General features: G+C 40.4%; 1 protein-coding gene across 2 annotated transcripts in view; it reads left to right on the top strand.

Annotated features, from left to right (window-relative positions):
- LOC119010143 (rho GTPase-activating protein 23-like) overlaps positions 1–25301 on the top strand; it is a 63323-nt gene that overhangs the window by 12312 nt on the left and 25710 nt on the right. The window contains exon 1 of one of the 2 annotated variants that reach the window (XM_037082070.1): positions 8653–8881. The exons of the other annotated variant lie outside the window; for it this stretch is intronic. Within the exon in view, the coding sequence (XP_036937965.1) occupies positions 8828–8881 (54 nt within the window). The 5' untranslated portion in view covers positions 8653–8827. Of the gene's footprint in view, positions 1–8652; positions 8882–25301 lie in introns of those variants that run through there. 2 annotated transcript variants of the gene reach the window in all.

The following is a 25301-nucleotide window of genomic DNA, read 5'->3' as shown; positions in this document are numbered from 1 at the left end:
ATAGACCTCTGAAGATTCAACGTTATTGTCAGAAACGAACATTGATATTAGACAAAACTGTGCAAAGCGGTAGGTTGTGTGACTTAATCATATTGTAGATGCAGTATCTGTCATACCTGCCAATGCCATCGTTTAAAGAGACTAGATTCCAATTGAGGGAAATATTCCAAGGAAATGTGCCCAAGAAACATTGAATGTCAAGTTTCCTAAATCCCCTCTGTAGCCAAATCAACAAATATACATAACATATTAATGCACAATCTAGTTGACGGCACACATCACTAACTAATGGAAGAGGACCTTGGACGGCTATTACAAACACATTAAAAGTGAAAGCCGCATGCCCCTGCCGAGCGTTTCCACATGAGCAGCAGGTTTACCTCAGGTGACTAAGCAGAGTTGGCAGCCACATTCTGAGCGAGAGACTAGAAAGTAAATTAATCCTGATACCACTCACCATCTTGGCAACACGAAGCCTTAAGTGCTTGTAATGTGTTTTGTTGGCGCGCAGGGGACGAACGTGCCTCAACGCAGCTGCATAAACACATTTGGTGATATCTTAGTTACATTTGGTGATGTAAGTACGAATGCTTAAACAGCTCTACGCTGTTTCTGATCACAGCATACAATCACTCAAAGTTCTGTTGTTGCTGTTAGGGTTAGGGTGAAGTTACTTGAGCGCTGTAAACCCTCCCAGCGATGTGCGACAGGATGCCAGATAACACTTTATTTTTTGTTTGTTTGTGTGTTAGTGTGTGGTGCGAGGGCGTGCACATGTGAGTGCGAGCTGGCGAGCGTGGCGAGTGGTGGTGGGGTTTAAAGCCAGCAGATTAAACTCGTTGTGTAACGGTACGTGGGCCTGCGCTCTGTGAGATTGACATGTGCTCGCTGGGAGGATTTTGCTGTGGATGAAATGAGGAGACTTCACTGCTCCTCTGACAGCCAGGTGTTTGTTTGAGGAGAAGGCTTAGCTCCTGAACCTCTATTAAATTTGAATTACATTACATTACAAGCAATTTGCCACGAGCTCTTCATTTTTTTTTTGTTAGTTTTAGGCTGGAAATTAGCATAATGAGTATGCACAGCACAAAAGGTCACATGTCACAGGATATTTTCAGAGCCTTAAGCTCTTGAAAATCATTTGGGTGAATTGTGGTTAAAAAGGAACATCACTGGTACCAATCTACCAGCCACAGTCTGTTCATCCTGCTGCAGACTGGAAAAAGATAACAGAAGCATCCACTGCCTTACACTTCCACATAAAAAATATGTTTTCTTGTGTGCTGTAAAAGCAAATAATTAAATTAATTAACCTTTTTTTTTTTTTTTCAAACAAACATGCATGAAAGAGAGCAGTTTACTAAAGAATGAATATGAATGAATGTGTTTTGTACTTGCAAAGTATTCAGTACAAGGTTTAAAACATAGAATACAACTGGCACTCTGTAGCGCACATACCTCAATCAACGCCCAACAGTTATCTTTATTTTCATAAAATTGTACTCATACATAGATAACAGCCACCTGAATATGGCTAAAAAATATCATTAAGATCCATGCAACCATGAGAATCAATGAAAATGTCAAAAAATGTTTCGCAGTGTTAAAGAAAGTGAGAAAGACTCACTGGATCTGCCCATTTTTCCCATCAGCACCAAAAGTTAATGAGGTTCTGTTCTGGGCCGGGATCCATAAAGTTCATGGAAATGGTAACACGTGATAATAAAAATCAAGAACGCTAGCTTCAAGGCAAAAGATGTACATTTAACTACATAGCTGGAGTCAGGACATGGTTAGCCTAGCTTAGCATAAAAGCAAAGCTCAGTATTAACAGGTAAAAACAGCATTTTTTTTATTTGTATGGTGATAACTCATGTTTGCCTTCGCTAAGCTAAAACGGAAATCAGCAATCGATACCTCTTCATCTCATTTAGCTTAGTTCTGTACACAGAAATGTAACAAAACAAGACATTGCTGGAGCCTGACCACCAGCTGTTCTGTGATACCTTATACAATGAGAGGAGAATTCATGTGAAAGACTCCAGCAGCACTTGTATAAAACTGAACAGCCTGATTACAGTGTTTCAGCTTGTGGTCTTCACACAGTCAACATAAAACGCATTACAAAAAATATTTCAATCATGCATTCTGTCATACTTATGGAGGTGATTTTATTGAAAGTAAATTATTTCCATTGTTATGAGGGACATTCCAGAACTCCTCAAGGGTTCCACTTCGAGAAATCACCTGTTCAGAGGATAGTTTGAAACATTCTTTGTCACTTCTTATGAATGAAACTGAGTATTTTGACATAAACTGCCACCTATAGCGTAACTTTACGGAACTTTGGTGAAACTTGTCATTTCTACCCAGCTCTATAGGATCACATGAAGTCCGGAGATGTAAGTGTGCGGTCTCGCTGTGGCTGCAGGCGAGTGACACTGATGCGAGGTGATAGCGCTGTAAAGACAGGCCTCTCTCTGAAGCCACAGAGCTCTAATTCAATCAGCAATTTACATGTGATCAGGACAGGACAGCCCATCTCCACGGAAAAGTTACGCTGACGATGGAGAGGTCACATTCTATCACACTCACACAATGAGCTGTGTGTGTGTATGTTTCAAGTGTGTGTGTATACATAAAATCTATTATGTCTTCGCGCTTTATGAACTTGATCCGTTCATCCATCACTTGTGTACAAACTCTCCTCCGTGTTTACCCGCGTTCATTCTTGTTTGTGGGTGAAAACAAGTCTCTTCCTTCCCAGCAGTATAGCACACAGTTAGCTCACCGTCTAGGGGTCACTTGGCACCACGGCATGTTCTGCCAGTAGTGAGGAGGATTAGATGGATTAGATATTTAGCGAAATCTCCCCATGCTGCTGTAAATAGACAGATGGGTGTGTCCCCCACCCTCCCCCAATGTGCGCACACACACACACACACACACACACACACACACACACACACACACACACACACACACACACACACACACACACACACACAGACACACACACTCCACACCAGCCTCTCTGTTTTCATGCTAGGCCACAACATAACAGAACAGAGACAGACAGATGTTTGTCTATTTAAAATAAGAACATCCAAAGATTTAATGAATACTTAGAGCCTATTTTGTATTGTATGTTACTTGTGTTCCTTTTTTTTTTTTTTTTTTAAAGGGTTTTTTTTTTGGCCAAAGCCTCTGCACATAGTTTTTATTTGTTAGCTTTATGTTGAATTAGTTTACATCTCAGACCAATGGACCCCACTGATAAAAACATTTCCAACAAGAGACTTTTTATGGTTTAACAAATTAGTCATTGCAAAAGAAATCATATATCATTTATCATGTCACCTCACTACATTCCTATAGTAAGTTTCCTCAGTTGGTAATAGACAGTGTTGCTGTGTAATGATTTTGCCATTCATTCATAGGGCTAGGTAATAGTAAACAAAAGGTATCTAAAGAAACGTGGTATCTTGGAGATTTATCACTGTAAAGCCTCTGTAGCAGGAGGCACAGGGAAGATGGGGAGTAAGGAAAGAGGGTTAACGGGGGCGGGGTCACAGGGTACATGTAGGGAGCGACGGGGGGTGGTGATGGGAGGACGTGGATTTCGGGTCTCCACAACCCCCTGCAGAGGGGATAAAACTCTTTTCAAAACACGGCCAGATTAGTGCTTCCACAGCACCCCCCCTCCCCATATGAACACACATGCACACACACACACACACACACACACACACACACCCTCCCTGCTCATCCTGACAATCATCACTTTCCAACACAATGTCTAGATTAAATCCTCACAAGCCTTGTTTTTATTGGAGCACAGGGGTGTTAGGATCAAGAATATAGGCTGCTGGGTCCTTAACGGTGATTCTTGGTGTAAGAAGTTTTTGTGAAGCCTTTGTTTTGGGATGTTTTGGCGTCAATAATTGCTGCTAATCTCCTCTGATGGAAGATCACAAACAGTCACTCTAATTAATCCGCAATCGTTTTTTAATCCGCATTTGGTATAATATTTGATTTCAAAAAGACAAAACATGTCACCGACTGAGCGGCGATTCCCAAACAAAGGCAGTGTATTTCACAGGGAGGTGCAAATGAAGGGAGCTCAAACTCACATGGGCCACAGACAGTGCTTTCACACTGTTTCGCTTCTGTTCAGGATTCTCACTGCGTTCTGTGTGTGATGAATGCAGTCTGACCCTAATGTGTGAGCAGAAATGACACAACCTTTATGTTTTCTACAGCGTCTTTCAGTTGTGTCGTTATCTGCGACATGAGCCGGGCTTTCTGTTATTTTAAAAGTTTTAACACTGAGCACTGAAGCGATTCAGCAGAAAACCACCAGACATCAGGAGAAGGTGTGAATAACAATCAGAGATGAATTTCGCTGTGATAGTTTTGCAATCCAGGTCACACCTGTCATGCTGATTTAAAGGGTGAATCCACCAGTTTTACAATTTCATTAAAGGGTGTTTACAGACCTTGGGGAGTACTATATGTGAGTAGTAGTTTATAATTCATCATGCTGCAAGCCGCTTCCACAAAAGGCTTCATAGTACTTTCTTCACATATGCAGTAGTAATCCCCAAGACCTGAAAACACACTTTAATGTATTACATTTGTGGCGTTGCTCTTAAATTGGATGAAGGTAGAATCACCATGTGCAGTTTTTATTGTTAACATTTAGGTTTACCTTATCACCAGAACTGTACTGAATTGCTCAAATAGTTCATATAGCATTAGTTTCAGTTAAACCTTATTGAAATATTTATTGGGTCACTTCATTTTAATTCATTTTAGATCAAGTGTATTACCTGCTGCGCTGATTATTCAGTTATTTGTTGGACTTCTTTGTCATACAGTCGTACTGCTGCAGTAGGTCAGTTAAATCTGCCAACCTCAATGAATTTCATTAGTTTTTTTTTGGGGGGGTGGGGGGGGGGGGTCCGGTGATAGAAAATATTGTTATAGAGCTTTTCAATATCATGAAAGGTTGCAAGTAGTTTCCTGTGTAGATGAGTGGAGAGTAATCCAAAATTGAATCAAACTTCACAGAGCGAGTGGGACATGCATCATGCAAAATCCCAATCTGATGTCATGAGGTCAGAGGATGTCGTCGGACCAGTGCTTACATAACGGAATTTAACCATAGTCCGTGATGCGTGATTGCATGTCAGAAGGGAAGTAACGGAGCAGGAGAGAAATGAATTATTAAACTACTATGTCAGGACTTTTTTTTTTCGCAAATGGTGACACAGTTGTTCAGAGTAAAATTTGTTTTTTAATTCATGGTCTCATCCATCATCTAGTACACATTGGATGGTTGGTCCACATCAGCTTACAATAAGGTGCGTGTGTGTGTATGTCTACGTGTGTGTGTTTTCATCAGGCCAAGCTCTTGCATTATGAGTTCCCTGCGTGTCGCAGACTTATAATGAATTAAGGTGGATGATCAGGGTTTGTCTGACTGTGTAATTGTAAGAGCAGTGCAAGGCCAGTAGAGGGTGTAGGAGAGTAAACATCTACACTCTCAGCTCCTCTCTCTTCTTTTTCTATGATTCTGTGCCCTGTTATTACATAATGACTCAGTGTGTGTGTGTGTGCGTGTGTGTGTGTGTGTTTGTGTGAATATATGTACATGTTTGCGCATGCTCTTTCCTCTGTCCTGAGGGCACTGTCGGCCAACATCAGCATTGGGGCTGTGTCTCTCGCTCCACTGACCACCACACACACACACACAGACACACACACACTCCTTCAGGCATGACAATTCTCCCACATGATTCCAAAACACATAACACAGCACACGGATAGAAAGACAGACAAAATGGATATGCAAGAAAAATATTAAAACATACAGCAAGCCGTCCAGGTTGCAATCATGTGCGTGAACAACAACAATAGACAGCGGTCCGATTGAAAAGGTCAACTGACAAGCACACTGATTGGAAATGACATACTCATACTATAGGTTTACTCTATAGGTTTATATTTACACTGAACTTAAAGTATAAACAGATGATGTTTGATTTGTTTTAAGGAAAGTATCCTTTCATGTCAAAGCAAGTATTTGTGGTATTGGTGGGCTTTGGCACATTTAATGGGCCATGAAGAAACCATACAAATCAGTCAAAGTAAAGCTGAATTCTAACTGTATCAAAGAGATTTGGACACTTGTGCCTATTTTGTGACTTGGACTCGTGGACTCACTGTTTTGATGGCTTCCAACTGGAGCTGTTTTGATTAAATTGCAAGACATCTCTAGGATGGGTTGGGATGCATTATCAGTGATACTCCTGGGGTCATTGGGGTATCCAAATCCACCAAGTGGCTTTCTCTGCAGCTTCAGTGATGGAGCTTATGGCCTCCCTCTTCGTAGTTCTGGTTAGTCAAAGTCCTGCCAGTGATTTACAGATTGACCAGCAAAGAGCCCACTTTCACTGGCTTGCAGAGAGCCCCCCCAGCCTCAGCTTCTGCAGTGCTCCACCTTCTACTGGTATTTGGCAAGCCTCTTCCTGTGAGCCTCCTCAATGTGTTTTTCCCAGGGTACTGTAAGCTTCAACATGATCACCAGCTTGGTGGAGTCTGAGAAAGATGATCACATCTGGACGGAGTCACGTGTGCATTATGTGATCAGGGGAAATCAGGAAATTGTTATCCCAAGATCCACTCTCAGCTGCCAGTCTGAAGCTGTGGACGATCTGCACAGGTCCTGTCTCAGGCCGGGAACAGGTCTTCTCACCAGCCTTGAGGAAAGGGATGGACTGACATCTGACAGAGCAAATCAGGACCACCACTCCTATAGTGTGTGGGAAAGTGGGCTAGGCACTCTATTGATAAGATATAGTACATTTCAACCTGTCAATGATAGAATGTTTACTCTGTGTGTAACAATTTATTTTTGCTCTGTATTCAGATTGTTCGTATGAGCACCTCGAGGCAATATCTCAGACTTCATAACCTATAAGCACAAAAGTTCATATTCTTGTTCAGACAAACAAAATAACGACATATATGGTAACACTTACGGAATATTGTCTCTTCTGGTCAGTCCTTTATTCCCATGTTATCATCTCGTGGGTTATAATCCCAGTGCAAACATTCCTTTCCTCCTGAACAGTGATCCATTTCAGTCTGACTCTCTTCATTTTAAAAAAGGTCAGTTGGGAGCTCCAAAGCAGAAATCTGTTGGAGAGAGGAAGGAAGTGTCATCTGGAGGAGAGGAAAGGGGAAAAAAATATTCAGCACCACCTTATTTTCTTCATATGTTAGTGTTTCTGCAAGCAAGTTCATCCCTAACCTTGTATTTAGCAATTAAACAAAATAACCTGAATTATGGGTTTACTTACTAGCTTCTTCCAGTTCTTGGTTGCAAGCTCTGGAGAAAGATAGTATATAGACCTTAACTTCAGATTATTAGTTTATATATGTAGTCCCTACATGTTGTGATCAACCTGTTTTACAAAATATTCCTTGGGAACCAATGGCTACCTGAAACATATTGAATCAATATAAAACATATGGTTTAGATTGGAAAATGGTCAGCATTTGTGCACATACAAAAATGACCAGGTAAGTGGACCTTTATTTAGGATTTTTAAAAAAAGATTCAGGGTCAAGAATGAACCTGCAAACTCAATGGCAGGACTCTGATCAATGGTTTTTGAGGAGATTCATAAACTCCTGTGTCACCCATTTTATTATAAATGATCTTGTCACTTGGTTGCCTCTTCCATTTGGCTCAGTTCCATTTACAAGACTCCCTGACTGAATTATCATGGTGAGTTATCAGTATAATGAAGTATTAGGATGGCAGTTGCCATATATGAAGGTGCCAGCTCTGAAACATTGAAGCAAAGAAGAGGTAGATTAGCAACATCAAACGATAATTACTTTTAACAGCTGTCTGTGATGTTGTACCTACACCTGCCAGGTAACTAAAATAGAGGAAAACTGTTCATGTTCGCACACTGAAACTTAAGGCACCTACAGAGATGTATTTATTGGTGCCAATTTAAATTCAGAATTTTAATACATACTTACAATATTTATGAAGAAATAATACAAACTCAAGTATGCATTTATTCCAAAACTGAATAAACAAGCTGTTGTCAGGAAGGCTGTTGAAGGTTGAAAGGTGGCAGGGTCCGCCAAATGAGAGTAAATTTGTAATAATATTGAATAATATTTGATAATATTATTGAAATTATAATTGTGTTTGCAGTGCTTTTTAAAAGCCTGTGGCTCAAATCACATTCTTGTCAGCTTCACTAAAGAAGATACATGTAGTCTGCTCAAGTGTGTAGAGATTTAACAAAGAATGTATTCTATGACATACATAGATTGGTTTTATAGTACATTTTTAGTTTATTTTAATATTAGCTCTGCCATTCCTTTATACTAGTTAGACGCTTTATATTGTATTCTTTATTGCACTCCGTCATGATCTGCTGAGGATGATAACATTTTTGGACCCGTGGGTTTTTTTTTTCCTTTTGTTTATGGAAAAAGTCCATTGACAGACTGTGGTCTTTCAATTTAAAGGCGAGGTCTTAAATGACGCCTTTATTTTGAAGTCTGACTTGCCCGACTTCCGCTACTATTGTGTCTTAATATGGCCGCATGACGCTGCTCGTAGCGGGACTGTTTACGCTGTGCTGAGAGGGAGAGGCGGACCGTTCAGTCCCCCCAGACAGTACTTGAGAGAAATGGCCACAATGTTGACAGCAGAATAGCCTGAAAACATTTCTTCTTCTTCTTCTTCTTTTTTTATTTTTTTATTTTACACTCACCACACGCTGAGAACCCAATGAATGGAGTTGCTTTTTGCCTTGTTGGAATTCCACCTCAGTCTGACACTGAAGTAAGTCAAAACTCAATATTCTGAGCATTTATTTTGTTATCTTATGTCAGTGATGACTTAAAGTGGTTTGAGGTTTATTTCATTGTATTGCGTGTTTATTCACCTGTGTTATGAGTTTCCTCTTTCAAAAAGATTTTTTTTTTCTCCCCTCGGGTGCCAACAACTATAACATAGATAAAAGCATGTGTTCGAGGTGCTAATCTTCACTTTAGCTGAAGTGCAAGGTGATAACAGCATTTCCAGAACGTAAAAGTCCCTTAGAGACGCCGTTTTTCTGAACTTAATGCGAGAGTTAATGATTTTTTTCATATAACCCCCATTGCCCAAATTTACGTCGTAATCACATGATAAGTGTCAGTTAAAGTTTTAACTTAAAATCCCAGTATTCGTGTAACTTAACTGCTAGCATAGCTTCAGCATTCATCGTCTCCTCCAGGAGCACAAGTCCTTTTTTGGGGGGGGGGGGCGGGGGATGTTCTCATGCACTTGTCCGCGTATTATGCAACTTGTCAAATTCCCCATCTTGAAACAAAAGTGCACGCTGCAGGCTGTTCACCCACATAATGTTAATCCATGAATAAGTGATGACTTCAAATGCACTGTTTTGTTTGAAAGCAGAGACACATGCTCAGCTGCACAGCACACATCTATCAGACTGATAACTTGCAGCTAGTTCCACATACTTGTCTTCAGCAGTCGACCTGTCTTCAGCACAGCCCATGTCTTTTTGTTGTTGTATGTTTTTTAGTTGTTTTTTTTATTATTTTTTTTTCCAGCAGAGGATCATATGCTGCACTCTGCAAATGACAGAATCATCCTTACATGTTTTCAGGGAATGCAGCACATATTTTCGCTGTGACAGTTTTACACTCCCCACCCTCTCTCATTGCAGAGATGATAGGGTACGGGTGGGTGGGCAGAGAGACAATAAGAAATTGGGCTGGAATGCATGTATTTCCATATGCCAGCCCACATATGCACAGTTAGCGACAGAAGGCACATTGTAGCCGTTAGTCTTCTCCCAGCGGAGAGACATTCATCCAGAAATGACACAACATTTCAGAAATATCTTCCTCCTCGTAACAATCACTACCAGCACTGAGACTGATCTGTGCATTGCATATTCATGAGGCTTGTTACTAATCTGGATTCTGACATTTTTCTCCCTAATGTGTCATTACTTTGATCACTCCCATCACACGACTCATTGTTCTTCGCTCAGATGAGCTATTTTCTCCCCTCACTGTGTGGTTTTCGTGTTATTCACATCTTATTACTGTGGGATCGTGTCATGGCCCAGTTAGCATCAGGGTCATGGGTCATATGATAACTGCCATCGGTGGTGGAATTTTCAAAGCAAGAGTTGCAATCGGTGACTTTTTATGAAAATGGCACAGAGAGATTGACGGTCTGTGTATAGCGGATTTATAACCTGTTATTTGGTCGCAGTTTTTAGTTATTTTCGGGCTTCAGTTGATTTAAGAGGGAGACAAGGAAAAGTTAGACATTCTGGAAAAAAAAGGTCAATGTCCCTCTCATATCTATGTTTTAAGTACAGAACTGGAGTCAGGGTTAGCCTAGCTTAGTATAAGACAGTTAACATAGTTAAAGGTACCGTTCACCCACAGATGTAACATAGTTTACCTCATAACTTTAGTGTTATTTATCCATTTAGATTGTTTTGGCGTGAGTTTTGGAGATATCAGTTGTAGTGTTGTAGTCTGCTTTCTCTCCAATAAAATGGAACTAGCTGGCAGTCTGCTTGAGGTGTTAAGAGTGCCGAAAAAACATTTGAAAAACTCAACAGCAGTGTCTCTTTCCAGAAATCACAACCCAGTTAATCAAGATAATCCACAGATCTTGTTGTGAGTGTGTCAGAGTGAGTCAGCTACTTCAGCTGATATTTCCATTTTTCACATTTTAGTTGGATAAATAGCACTATAGGTAAGAGGAAAAATAAGTTTTGCATTTGGGGTGAAATGTCCCTTTAATGTGACTATGTCCGAAATTCAAAGATACTCCTATCAATGCCTCTGACTCAGTGTATTGTATCTGTGTAATCTATACTCAAACAGAATGGGAGTTTGAGCTCAAACAGGTCTTACAGTTTGAATATTTAAGTTATTCCAATGTTCGAATGAACCTTTGACTGTGGAAATTCAGAGTGACAGCACGAGTATCCATTGTCTGAAAAATGAATGCCAAGTGCCAAAGCCAGGTGGGCTGAGGGCTGCTTGACACACTGGTGGATAAATGTTTGTACCAAAATGTTTTATGCATTGATGATGAAAATAATAATAATAAAAACTTTACGATGCTAGAGGGGTGCTGTCTGTGTCAGAGTTTGACACAAACCTGGGACCTCCCCACAGTTCATCATATATGTCAAATTTAACAATTGCATTGTCTTTCCCATCCACGTATAGCTCTGCTCTCAGTCTCTGTGACACAGTAGTCGTCACGGTTGATGGGCTTTTACTTGTGATGTTTAACCAATCAGATAGTCCTGTGGGTGGGATATCGAGCACGCCCACAGTGGTGACTACATAAGAGCCAAAGTAGGAATTTTTTTTAAATTAATTTACTGCCAACCCTTTTTTAGTTCTGCTACTTGTAGTAGAGGGTGGGGAGCCTGTTGAGGAAGTTTAAGTTGATTCAACTGATTAACCTTTAAATTTACTTTTATATTTGAACCTTATGTACATTTGATAGTAAATAAATGCTTCAGTAGAATTTTGAGATCAAATGTTGGTTGATCTTGAATTGACTAACTGTTGTAAAAATCAATTTGCTTCATATTTTCCTAAGGCCTCCTTTTTGAACTTTGTATTCAAAATTATATTGTATTATCTCAATGGATCTATCAGTCAGCTGGGCACGACCGCCCAGCACGTCCCTGCAGCATGTGTTACGTGCGATGACCGGTCAGAGATGACCGGTGACCACAGGTTCAGGGAGAGGTCGCTGTACAGGCTGGTCAATACAGCCAGTTGTTTACAGCATATCATTAGAGAAAGGGCAGCAGCTAATGATTATTTTCATTGATTTCACTTGATTTCTCTATAAATGTCAGAAAAAGTTTTTTTTTTTTTTAAAATGCCCAGAGCTCAGGTTGACATCATCCTCATCATCGACCAGATGATGTTTGTCATTAAACATTTCTTCAGTGATTCATCAATTATCAAAATAGCTGCTGAAGGTCAGTTGACTCTGAGCAATAACCACAACAAACCTTTTCAGTACTTTAGGTACCATAACTACATTGCTGTTTTTGTTTTTTGAAGTTCTGTATACTTAATGAATTCATGTTTCGTACGGTGCTCCTGTTTTGCCAACCCTCCCCATCAGATTCTTTGTGTTCAGCCGAGCAGGCTCCTCTTACCTTATATGTCTTACTGCCAAATTTTGCTCTCAGCACAGGCCGAAAGGGGTGATTAGTTTGTGCTGGTTTCACTTCACGTGCTCACAGAAGTAAAACAGTGGCATTTCTCTTTCATGCAGCTACTGGCTTTCAGAATAGGCCTGTTTGCTCTCCAAGGACTTCTTTTATTAATGAATTAATTATTGATAAAGCTAAAGCTAGGACTGTTTCCTTGTTTTCTGTAGAGCTTAGTCAATGTAATGGTCATGTGGAAATAATGTCAGCCTGTATGGCATTTCCTGTTGATTGATCCTCTGTTGATTGTTTATAGTAAATGCTAATGACTTGTAAAGTGGAGGGTCTTAGTTCATGGTCCCCATTCAACAGTAATCATTGAGAAAATAATGACGTTGTCAGCATCTCAATGTCTGTACAATCACTCATAATGCATGGAGCCTAATTAGCTCTATAAACGTGTAGGCGAATGATTCAGCGGATTTGTAATGGATGCTTTGGTGTCATAGTTGTAACAGTTCCATTAGAAGCAGTTGCTGATGCAGCTGGCTGATGCTGATTTATTGCTTGCTTAGGCTCCTCGCTGAGATATAAACGTAGCATTAAAACAGTGACTGTGGTCAGTATAGTTTCAGTCATTTTTTATTGAGATCTTTTTTGTATACCTGTGAACTTTCATGCTGACAGATCAATGGCAGCTTTGCTGGCACCAATTAAGTATTATTACAACTTATATTATCCTGTCCTGTTCAGTGTATTTAGTATCTACACATTATTGTGTGCTGTTGTAGCCTTAGTTTTATGCGTATACTTGCATACATAACATTTAGGTATTAAGTGGGGCTGGGCAAAATGGCCTTAAATAGTATCGTGATAATTTTACCATGTATTGCAATACACTGTATATCTCAATATTCTGAAATCTCCTCAAAAGCACTTCATAAATGCTAGGATGGTGCGACAAAATCAAACATCACAATCTTTTTGGACAGATACCTCAATATCAATATTGTAAAATTAGGAAAAAACAACACTCTCTCATCCATGTCTTTATGGACCTTGCTTTGTTCACTGGTGCACAGTCATGTTGGAACAGGAAGGGGCCATCCCCAAACTGTTCCCACAAAGTTGGGAGCATGGGATTGTCTAACATCTCTTGGGCGAGATTCATCAGTCCAGAGAACACGTCTCCACTGCTCTAGAGTCCAGTGGTGGCGTGCTTTACACCACTGCATCTGATGCTTTGTATTGCACTTGCTGCTGTATGGCTTGGATGCAGCTACTCGGTCATGGAAACCTATTCCATCAAGCTCTCTAGAAGTTTGGAGTTCTGTAGTGATTGACTCTGCAGAAAGTTGGCAACCTCTGCGCACTATGCGCCTCAGCATCTGCTGACCCTGCTCTGTCATTTTACATGGCCACGAGTTGCTGTCGTTCCCAATCGCTTCCACTTTGTAATAAGCTGACTGTGGAATATTTAGGACCGAGGAAATTTCACAACTGGACTTGTTGCACAGGTACCATCTTATCACAGTACTATGCTAGAATTCACTGAGCTCCTGAGAGCGATCCATTCTTTCACAAATGTTTGTAGAAACAGTCTGCATGCCTAGGTGCTTGCTTTTATACTCCTTTGGCCATGAAAGTGATTGGAACACCTACTTTCAATTATTTTGGTGGGTTAGTGAATACTTTTGGTAATGTAGTATATAGTCAGGCACTACCACAGACATGAAGGTTTGGTCCATTTGAATATATAATGTTTGTGTGAATGTTAAGTTTATCTAAAGTAAATGTGTAAGTTATGTGAAAGAGTGGCTACCTGTCCATGTGTCACTCTCACTCACAGTGCATACTGCCTGGAATGGGCACTACTGCAGGGCACACGGTTTAGTGAATAGAAGGATGGCGTGTCCAGCAGGAACAAAGTGTTTAGGGCAGTTTTCCATCAAATATAGTTGCCACTTAGTTCATTGCCATTCTGCACAGTGCACAGCAGAATAAACAGGCGGAGTTTAACTTTTCCTGTGAGCAGATACAGATTGCATTTGCTCTCTGTATCTGCTAATGGGAAGTTGGGAAGTTCAGCATTATCAGCAGTGACGAAATCTGAAAAAGCAATATCGCTAAGTGACTTTCCCAATTACAATGATGAAGTGTCTCTGAACTAACAATCACTTAACCCCCCTCATATATTCACAGGGTGTGTTTGTGTGTGTGTGTGTGTGTGTGTGTGTGTGTGTGTGTGTGTGTGTGTGTGTGTGTGTGTGTGTGTGTGTGTGTGTCAGGGGGAGGGGCTAGTGAGGAGTGACAGGGAGCAAATTGCACGCTGCAGATGGGGAACAGTCATTGTTCTGTTTTGTTTTGTTTTTTTTCGGACTTGGGGGATCTGTACTGTATTGCAGAGTGGGGGCAGCTCAGTGGGTGGGGTGTGTATGTGTGTGGGGGTAGGGGAGGTAGGCAGGCTGAGCCTTGCTGTGAAATGTGTGACAATGGAGCTCTGTTAAGCTGTGTACTGCAATGTTTGAGTGTGTGTGTGTGGGTGTGTGTGTGTGTGTGTGTGCGCGTGTGTGTGAAGAGAGGAATGATGTGGGTAGATGCTGTGTAGGTCAAGGTTGAAAGGTCGGACATAAGGGTAGTACAGCCGTGTTTAATCCTGATGGTTCCCACCTAAACCCATTGAGAAAAGGTGTGTTTGTGTGTAACAGAGGGGGTAACTGCACACACTGGACCATTCTTCTTCAAACAGGTGGGCTGCTCAGGAATGTGTCAATCAAAGAGTGTTGGTGATTACACTGCCGCAATGGAATGATGTGTGTGTGTGAGAGAGAGCGATAGAGTAAAAACAGTCGGATGAGAAAAAGGAGAGCTGAAAGCCAGGAAAAGTGCAACAGAGATATTGATGAAATAGATTAAGTAAAAAAAAATAAAATAAGTGAAACGAGGGCTAGCAGAGCTCAGGAAGGATCAGGTGCAGTGGACTGCTGCTGCTGTCCGCTCTTAAAAGTCAATGGCGGTAAACATGCCCCCCGTCTACCATGTCAATCCAGAAAGCTCCAACTGGATCTCTCTGGGGGACGTCATCTTGCCCCATCTGGGCATCCAGCTGCTGCCCTGTGCTATAAGGATCAGGTTCCACAGTGCAGCCCTGAGAGCCCATTGACTGTCTCAGGATGCAGTATACATATACAAAGAGGCAGAGGTTGCTTGTCTCTCATCAGTTTGGAGTTTGCTGGCGTGTTGGCAACCTGAAGGTATTTGGTTTACTGCTGTTTAGAACCTGAAAATATTCACACTCCATCCTGTATTACCTGCTGTAGATGATGGTCAGCTCTCCCCCTGCGTAGAGAAGCAGCGTGTAGACAGTCAGACGTATTTTAGCCACCTAAAAGAAAGCACACCTTAAAAAAATACACTGAATTTTGAACCTATTTGGTGCTTCACATTGCCTTCAGAAGAGCAGTAGCCGTTGCCATGGTAATTGACGTCTCTTTGTCCAAATCTGTATTCGAATGCTCCAGGTTTATTTTTAACTTTTTTGTTTGTTTGTTTTTTTGAGAAAGGAGACCTTGCGTTGGCTGCACCACCCAAAAATGAGGAAAACGGCTTTTGCATAAAGAGCAAAAAAATGGAACACCCCAATGGCGGATTTGTGCCTTGCATTCACAGGGCTGTGACCTTCCTCCTGCTCACGCCACAGCTGAGCACCTGCTCACTCACCAAGTTGAATTTAGATGTGGGGATTGAATCGACAGTGGTTGATGTCTCCCCTTCCATCCTTGTCTCTCATTAAACTCATAATTACAGAAACAGTAAAGTATCATAAGTAAATATTGACTGCCAGTTTAAGCAAAGTACTGTATAATGAAGTATACCCAAAAATGGTATTTGGGGTACAAAGCACAGCAACTTAGTTTTGTCTAGCTGTCAGTGAGTTCATCACCTGCAGTGGCTCAGCTGCTGTTTACTGCTCTGATCAGATGCATTGTGGAGGAGTTGGCCAAAGGGTGCCAACTGGCAACAGAAGCCCGTTTGGCTTCGTGCCGAGCAGTTGGCACAGTCATAGCTAGGACTCAGCAATAACTGTGACGTTGTGATATGATTTAGGTCCAGCATATTGACATAATTCATTTCTTGGTTCGGCACTTAAGAAAATGCTGTTGAAAAGGATTATAGTGGGCGTAAGTAGTATTTTTTTCATCCTGACACTAACATTTTATGATGAAACTGATTCTATGACAGATTTGGTGTACGTTTGATTCATTTAGGCAATATTTTTTTGTCAAAATCTAATAAAAACTATATAATAATCAATACTTAAAGGTGCTATTTGTCATAAAAGACTTCAATCTTTTTCCAAACTCTTCAAATAGTGACACTCTGGGTTTCCCAACTCGTCAAAGAATTAAGCATTGTGGGACCAGTCCTACAATCCCAAAGTGACAGGTTTGATGAGTCTCAACAACTTGAGAAATTGAGAAATTAAGATTAATTAAGAAATTAAGTGAGAAATTAATTCAAACACAACACAATATACTAGCAATATATAAAGAAATGTCAGATTCTATTGGTCAGAAGACTAATTCATTCAAATAACAGGAAACATAAATGGTACAATTATTTAAAAAGATTTTGCTAGTTTGGTTTAGAACTAGGATACAATAGACTACACACAATAATTAGCGTTCACCTGTATGGTGGAAGATTAGATTAAATAGCATAAAAGTATGATAGGCTACAGTTGCTGCTCCCTTAAACTGCTCTTCAGTGTATAATGCTGTGATAAAACTAAAAACACTGCTTCTGTGGATTCCTTGGAGAAGGCATTTGCTTTCAGGATGAGCCACATCAAAGACAAGAGCTTTGTCTGCTACCCACTGATTTTGTAATTTCTACATGTTTCTGTGAAAAACAGATCCCAAAATAGACTGAGTGCCTGTCAAACTTGCCAGGTCAATGGAAGGCAGAGCAAATAATGCTGTTAACCAGATTCAAAACAAAGGAAGTGAAGTGACGACAGAGCTCATCATTCTGTCGATAGGAATTTGCCCATAACAGGCTCATTTCTTTCTTACTATTCCTGCATGCAGCCCACTGGCATGGCTCTGTTTTTCATCAGGCCATTTCATCAATATTGAGCTTCAGCAGTTATTTTCTTAAAGAAACTGAGGGATTATGGGGAGGAATAATCTCATGACATCTCATCACATTGTTAGGTGACCACATAATCTTGGGTCTGTCTTTTAGAGCTTTCAACTGCAAGTATGGAACTTCAGGTGCATGTTTGGGAAGATCATAACTTCTGTTTTCAAAGATGGAAACAATATAAAAAATATGTATTTTTTAGAGATTATAATGAAAGGTTTACTGGAAAGCATTCAGTGTCACATGATCAACCTGCTGTTTAGGGCAAAATTGTTGGGGTTTTTTGATCTGAAACATGTCAGACTAGTTTAGTGTATTCAACAGTAATGCTACTGAGCCCGTGTTATCACTGAATCTGTCTGTGTGGTATCCTCTGCTGTTGTTTCCTTCCTTTCTTGTAGTGCTGTGTTCTTTGAAACACAAAAACACAAACTGTTTTGCATTGCCTCTTCAGTCACACAGAGCCACTGTCTAATGTAGAACAATGGCCTTATACATCTGCCAGGACTGGTCTGTGGTCAGTCCTAGTCCCCAGTAAAGATATAGTGTCTGCTGGGGGTTAACTTGACCAAGCTGATCTCAGAGAAGGTCTGTTCTTAGGGCACCACAATAAAACACGTTTGAAGTCCTGAGGTTACAGAATGTCCCAGGCTCGTGTCACTGACTGCTGTTCACGTTGGGTCAACCAAACGGGGTAAGTTGACCCCAAACTATAGGATTTATATCAGGCTTGGAACCGGAATGTGTGCACTTGACTCTGCTGTGGACATCCTGGTCAATGACACAACTTCACTAAGCTCTGACTATAACTATTTCTTCATTTGATGGTTGAGCAGCAGTGACAAAAACATCAAGGGAGCTCCCAATTTTTAAGAAGTCAAGTCAAACTTGCAGAAATCCACAGAGAAACAATAAATTCTACCCACACTTATCACCTTTCCATTGATTTGTTTAAATTGTCATTGGCTTAGAATTTTTTTCAAGACATCAATCAGACTCAATCAATCAACCAAACTTTATTTGAATCGCCTTTTTCACACAAGCAATCGATTAAAAAAAAACAGAGGAAGCACATTTATGAACGAAATACAAAGTAGTAAGGAAACTTTACAAACATACATCGTTGTGCCAGGTTTAAAATCATCCTTGTCTCTGCACCACATGTCCTAACATGTAACTTAGCTTTGTTCAGCCCTGTATGCATAAGATATTGTTGGTCGACTAGCCAAGGAAGCCAGGCTTAGAAAACTGTGTAAAGAAACAGCATGACTGAGAGAAAGAGTGGCCCGCGGGAAAGGAAAGACTGCTGCGACAAATTTAACCAAGTGTCTTAGGTTGGCCTAACTGAGCTGGTTTAATAAGAAAACAATTAATGGGACATGAAGATGTAATGTTAGTGCACCAAGCAGCAAAATGCTTCTTTTACCTTTTACCATTACCTCTCCCAACAGCCCTACATACAGAAGCTCATTAATTCAAAATTCCAGCTGTTAAATCGCACTATATCCAAAATCACTACCATATCCCCAAAAAGGAAACCATTGTTCCTAAATACTCAAAAAGTATATGGATGAGATACAGCCCAAGTCAGTACAGTAAATGCCCTATGGTGCACAAATATAAATGAACTCTAAAAACATGCATATATTATCTCGTTATTAGTTCTGTGACATTTAGCAGTTTTGGAGGTTATTGCCAGCTGGTCAAACTTCTAAAATATCACAGTTGTATGATGAACCTCAGTTACAGTTTTTCTGTTCTAATTTCAATGTGCGGATGACATGCGTCTCTTTGAACTGAGAAAATGATCGTACTTCATAAAGTTATTGGAAACTGCCTTGTAATTATCTGAAAGAAGACTGGTAATTTTGAAAAGAGTGTGTGTAAGCGTTCAGAGGGTGTTCAGACCAGCCTAGTCACAGCGTTCGCATCGCAAGTGAAAACAATCCTGAGAAATGCATGAAAACGAATGTGTCGTTATTTTTAGCTCCTTTTCACAGCTGACTAAAAATAGGTCAATTAGTGACTCTTTCCCGCCTTCAACAGAGACATACAGCATTATGAGTGCTTCTGTCCTCCTTTTAAGCTCATTCATGCCTCCTATCTGCTCCCATCTTTCATGTTAGCATATTTCGTTAGCAGGTCTTACAGGTCAATTTAGCTAACTCTCTTGTTGGATGTGACAGACATCAGACATCAGGAGGATGTTCACACAGACACTCATTCTCAACTTACAATATTAGGGATGTATGTCAACATATATTTAAATAATCAGAGCTCCTGTATATATGAGATCTAGGAACTGAAGATCACTGTAGGTGTTTTTGGATGAGAGGAGGTGACTGCATAACATTTCAATGTAAAATGTAAAGCTGTTAGAGACTTGTGCAAAACATTATAGTTTGGTTCACACTGAGTTTTACTAAGAAAAAACACTGAGGCCAGAGTAGTGAAAGTATACAGCATCATTATTTTAAATGTGCTCTGCAGATTCACTCTGTCAAAGGGACCTTTTTTTTTTTAATGGAGTTGAGTTGTGCCAAAAAATGGCTCTTTTTTAATGCAGTGCTGCCCACTTGTGGCTGTAAAGTGGAATCAGTGAAAGTCACTCATGTCAGTTTACTTTGTGTGTATATGTGGGTGTGTGTGGGTGTGTGTGTGTGAGGGATATTCTTTAGCATTGCAGTCTGTATTCTGTTCTCATTGAAAGAGTCCTGCTAAATTTGATATATGTTATCTTAATAAACTGAAACTACTCCCTCATACTATGAGCAAACATATGACACTTCCTGTAAAGACAGACCACACCCACTCTAAGGATGTCAGATCAATCCAGTCCATTGTCTTGTGAAATGTTTTAAATCATTGCAATACACATCGGTCTCATTTCACCTGATGTCCCACTCACACTAATGTAAAACTACCTCAGTATATCCCAGACAATAATATATTTTATGTACATGTATGTGTATTCAAAAACAAAAAACAAAGTTAAAAGTATCAGTTAACTGGAGGTTGGAATGGAGGTGACAGTCTGTTTTGATCAGAGATGTTAGAAAAGCTTTTTTCCCCGAGTGGAAATATTCCCAGTATCTTAGAGTGAGGCAGAGCTTCCTGATCTTTCTCCGTAGAGGAAACTGATGATTTTCAGAAGAGAGGAAATTCTGGGGTGGGGAGTAAAACAGTGGTTTCTGTAAGGAGTTATTGTTCTCACATTGTGGTTAGGTTTCTACTAGGATCAGTTAGTAACAAGTGGGGCCATTAACTTTGACTTCGAAAACACAAACTGTACTTGCTGTTTGCTCACTGTAATCAGTTTGTTTGAGTGCCTGTGTTGCAGCACGTTCATGTGCTGTGTGCTGGGATCACTGATCTGTCCCACGTGCGATATTGTTGAGTGGCTCTAGAGTCTATTCAGTGTCCTGCGCTGCTGTGTTACTGAGTTTAGTACTGTCATCAGCTCCAGCCTCCTCTTTATCCCCTATTCATCCTGTCTCTCTTTGTCACTTGTCTCTCTTCTCTCTCCCTCTCTATCGCTCTCTCCTAAAAACTGTTGTCAGTTTAAATTCATATGAGCTGTCTTGGAATGAATGAGAGAGGATATCACTGAATGCTACAGTATTTTGCAAAAATGATGTATGGTATTTTCCCACTTTTTTTTAGGGCAAATAAACTTCATTCAGGAGTTTATTTTTAACATTTAATCAGATGTTTAGTGTGAAGGTGCTAATGACAGGCATACAGAGCTTCAGTTATGAGCATAGCTGCGTAAAGTAACTTACTTAAGTAATAAGTTACTTAATGTATGTGATGTTACTAACTACATCAGTAAGCTTAAAGAATAGATGATAGATAGAAAACAATAAAGTACTATATACAATATGCAACAAAAACAATAGAATATTAAATACACCAAAATGCTTAAGTACTTATGAAATAAAAAAAAGATGCAGGTTTATGTACAGATAATAATATAAAGCACAAAAGTTACGTGTGAGTCTGTTGCTGAAGCCGCTCTTAAGCTGGTCCAGAGTTTTGTGGCCAGCATCCTGTCCTCCACCACCTCCTCCAGGGTGACAGATTGCTTCAGATTATTCAGTGCTTCATTTTGATGTGTTACCAATTAGATTGTGTTGTGGTCGGGACACTGTGTGATGCTGCAACAGAGCCAAAGTAGCACATTTTAAAATTTTTTATTTAAATTAAATGTAAAAAGTGTTTTTGATTATCTTATTTAATTGGCTTCTTTTGGAAAGATGCACCCAGTGCATTTTTTTTCCTCAGTGAACTTTACTCCATTAATTCAACAGCCCCTTTAATGTTTTTTTTTTAACATTACACTTCACTGTAGCTCGAGTGAAATGATTCTGTCTTTGCTCCCTATCCTAAAGGGATCATCTCTTTCTCTCTGTGTGTCCCTCTCTCATCCTATTTGCTGTCTGGTTGAGTCGTTCCTCCCTCTCTCTTCCTCTCTCTGTCTGAGTCTTCTCCTGTTAGACTGAGATTCTGGCTGACAGCTCTTTATTTACCTTGCTCTCTGCTTTGTTCTTCTTCCCACTCGTTATCTTGCGCTGTCCCTCACTCCTCAATCTCCCTAAACTTAAGCACTCACTTGACCCCAACTGCTGAAGTTTAAAACTTATTTAACCAAAGTGGATGAGTGGATTTTATTTAGAATAGGAAGGGTAGCAGAGAAGTTCATCTGTATTCAAGGGTGCCTAATGCAGTTTCAAGAAAAAGTCTTGAAGATTCTCCTGCCGAGATAGGAATGCTTCTGCCAGTGATTTGGTCTTGGAGTCTTACCTGATGAAGGCCTTTCCTCAAGTAGTTTTGCCTGAAGAACAAAATCTCTGTAATAGAGAGCTAATGTGAAACTGTCATTCCCAAGTTTCATTGACAGTTTTAATATTGCATGTTACTGAAAGTCCAGCCTTGGAACATACTCAACAGTATTTTGATTGCTTCCCTCTATTTGCCTGGACAGTGATGGTATTTTTCTAAACAATCTACTATTGTTGTGTATTGAAAATGCCTGTTTCTATGATGGAACACCCCCATGCCGTGCTTTTGCAGGCCAAATGACAGACAGTTATTAGACAGCACGGCTAAAATGTTGGAAAATTACATCAGATTCTTTGACAAGGGAGAAATTACCAGTTACGATGATTTTCGTTCCTGCAGTGATGGTAAAACTTGATGGGAACTGTATTTTAGTGTACACTTAAAATCTCAAAGAATTTGATAGCAAATAGCTAGTGCTGTAGCAGATAGTATTTTCTGATGGGATATGGAAACCGTGGTAATACATGAATTTCTTTTTTCAGTGTGACTGAATGTTGTAACAGAAGCTGGTTGAGCAGTAACTAGCTAACGGCAGGACCTGGGTTCCTTTTATAACTAATGGCAAAAGTAGACGTAGGGACGTCCTGTTTAATCATACACTTCCATACCTGCTGCTTCATTTTAGAACGAATGCGCCACCTACATGATTTAAATAGTTGGCTAACAGGCTTGATGGCTTGAACAGTATGCAGAGCCGACATCATGCTGTCACCATCAGCTGCCCTTCTACTAGCTTCTGTGCATGGCTGCCAATTTACTGAGAGCTTTGATAACTGAATATGATCAGAACATGTCTTGCTTTTCCGTTGGTAATACATGAGTCGTATGTGTAATACCCTGAGCTGAACTGAATGGAGAGCCAGACATCCAATGAGAAGCATTCCTCCGCTCAGCCGTCATGTGGTCATTCGCCCTCATACCAGTGGTACTCGCCTTAAGCTCCAGCGCAGTCCTAACAGAGCTGAGGCATAAAGAATCAGGGCAGAACAGATGCATATTCTCTGACTCACGCATCACATTATGTTATTTTTGTTCTGGCTTTACTCCTCCATGATCGTGAGTCCTCGCAGTCAGGAAAACACTGTCAGAAGTGCACAGATTGGTCACACTCCTCAAATGTGGGGACACACACAGTAATGCTGAAATAATGTTCACAGTAATTTGTTTTGGTTTTAAGCAGCATATCTTCGGCTGCGCAGGTTTTGTTTTACAGTTGCAACGTAGGGGAGGAGAGGAAATAATTTAAATGGAAAAGAAAGAGGAAGATAAAGCAGTGGAGAGAAGGAAAAAAGAGAAGACAAAACGAAGGGAGGGAAAAAGGCCAAAACGAGGCCAGGACATGAGCGATGCAGAGGCTACGGGATGATGTTTGCATGAACGTCAGCCTCTTTTAGTGTCTCTAGATCCAACTTCTCCCTCTTTATCTTCATTCTCCCCTTCTCTCGCTGTCTGTCGCTTTAGCTGCTCTCAGGTGTCAATGAAAAGAGGACTGAGGCTGACAGCACAGCTAGAGCTGTTGTGGAGGGCGCAAAGGATGGACACATACACACTCACTCACACACACACACACACACACACAGTCTTGGGTTTACATGGAGAGTTACTCAAGAAGCACAACCATTTTTTGTTAGTTGGGAGTTTGGATGCAATATTTTTCTCTTTCAGACCCTCACACTTATTCACACATTCATTAATCACGTCACTCTGTACAAATTTAAACATGCCATTACACATTTAAATCGAAAAAATTATCACATTGTACCTTGTTTATTTAACCCATTTAGGTACATTTAGAGGTGTTGTATGATGTGTTTTCTTTACTTTGGATGGACCCAGGGAAGCTGGTATACCCTGTTTCCAGTCTTTATGCTAAGCATTAAAACATTTGACACAAAAACATGTGACCGATATTGATCTACTCATGTTGCCATAGGGAAGACAGCACTAAATGCAAATTCCACAAAATGTTTAACGTTTCCATTGATCTGTGAACTATCCTCCTAATTAATTAATCCACAATGTGAGAAACTAGATTCGATTACATGTATTCATGGTTATGCAAAAGACACCACATTATCCACGGAATAACGTGACTTCTTTTCAACTTGGTCACAGATATATAAAGACAGACAGCAAGTCGCAAAATGAGAATGAAATTGTTGTAAATGATAAATATCCACACCCAAACAGCAATCACTCTGTTACTCAAAGAGTAATAGCTGTAGTATGTAGTATGTCATTAATAACCCGTATTCCATAAGCGCTAACCTGACCTCCTGCTTTTATCAACTTCATGTTTAATGGAAGGCTGCGTGTAAAACAACAGCCTCCGGTTGCATTATTCACTTTAGGCACTACACATGAGTGCACACTGGCCCTGGCATTGTAATCATGTTGTGTGTGCACAGAAAATAGCAAGTTCCCAGGGTCCAAGATGACATCTTCAGACTGCTTGTTGTGTCCAACTGAAGATATCACTTTTCTATTAAACAGAGAGAGGTTGCAAACATCCCCCTTTCAGAGACTGACTAGCATTTCTGCTAAATCATTTATGATGATTAATGTCCTGTTTTCTACTATATTGTACATCTATTAACAGATTAATAACATCATTGCGTCAACACACACAGTTAACAGTGTACCCCAGATACCAGCAGCAGCATCATGTGAGTCTTAACGTAAGAGACAGGGAGACCCAACAGAGAGAGAGAGCGAGAGTAACATTGCTTTCTGCGCGACCAATAGGCTGGACTGCGTAGCAAAGGGATGGGAGGAATGTGACTGAGAGAGAGGACGAGAGAGAGCGTGCAGGGATGTCAGCAAATAGACCCAAGGGAGAGAGAGAGAGAGAATGAAAAGAGAGAAAGAGAGAGAGAGAGAGAGAGAGAGAGAGAGAGAGAGAGAGAGAGAGAGAGAGAGAGAGGCATGGCTGGGTTGAGAGGAGGGAGCACTATACTTAGACAGCAATAAAGATAGTCAGCCACAGCCAGTGCTGCACTATACTGCCAGCATGGAGGGGGACACACTTGATCTCTAAGCAGCGTGGGATTGTATCCA

Source organism: Acanthopagrus latus, chromosome 20 (assembly GCF_904848185.1).
Source record: "Acanthopagrus latus isolate v.2019 chromosome 20, fAcaLat1.1, whole genome shotgun sequence".
Lineage (NCBI taxonomy): Eukaryota > Metazoa > Chordata > Actinopteri > Spariformes > Sparidae > Acanthopagrus > Acanthopagrus latus.
The sequence above is the reverse complement of the archived record's forward strand: the minus strand, read 5'-3'. Positions and strand labels throughout refer to the sequence as shown.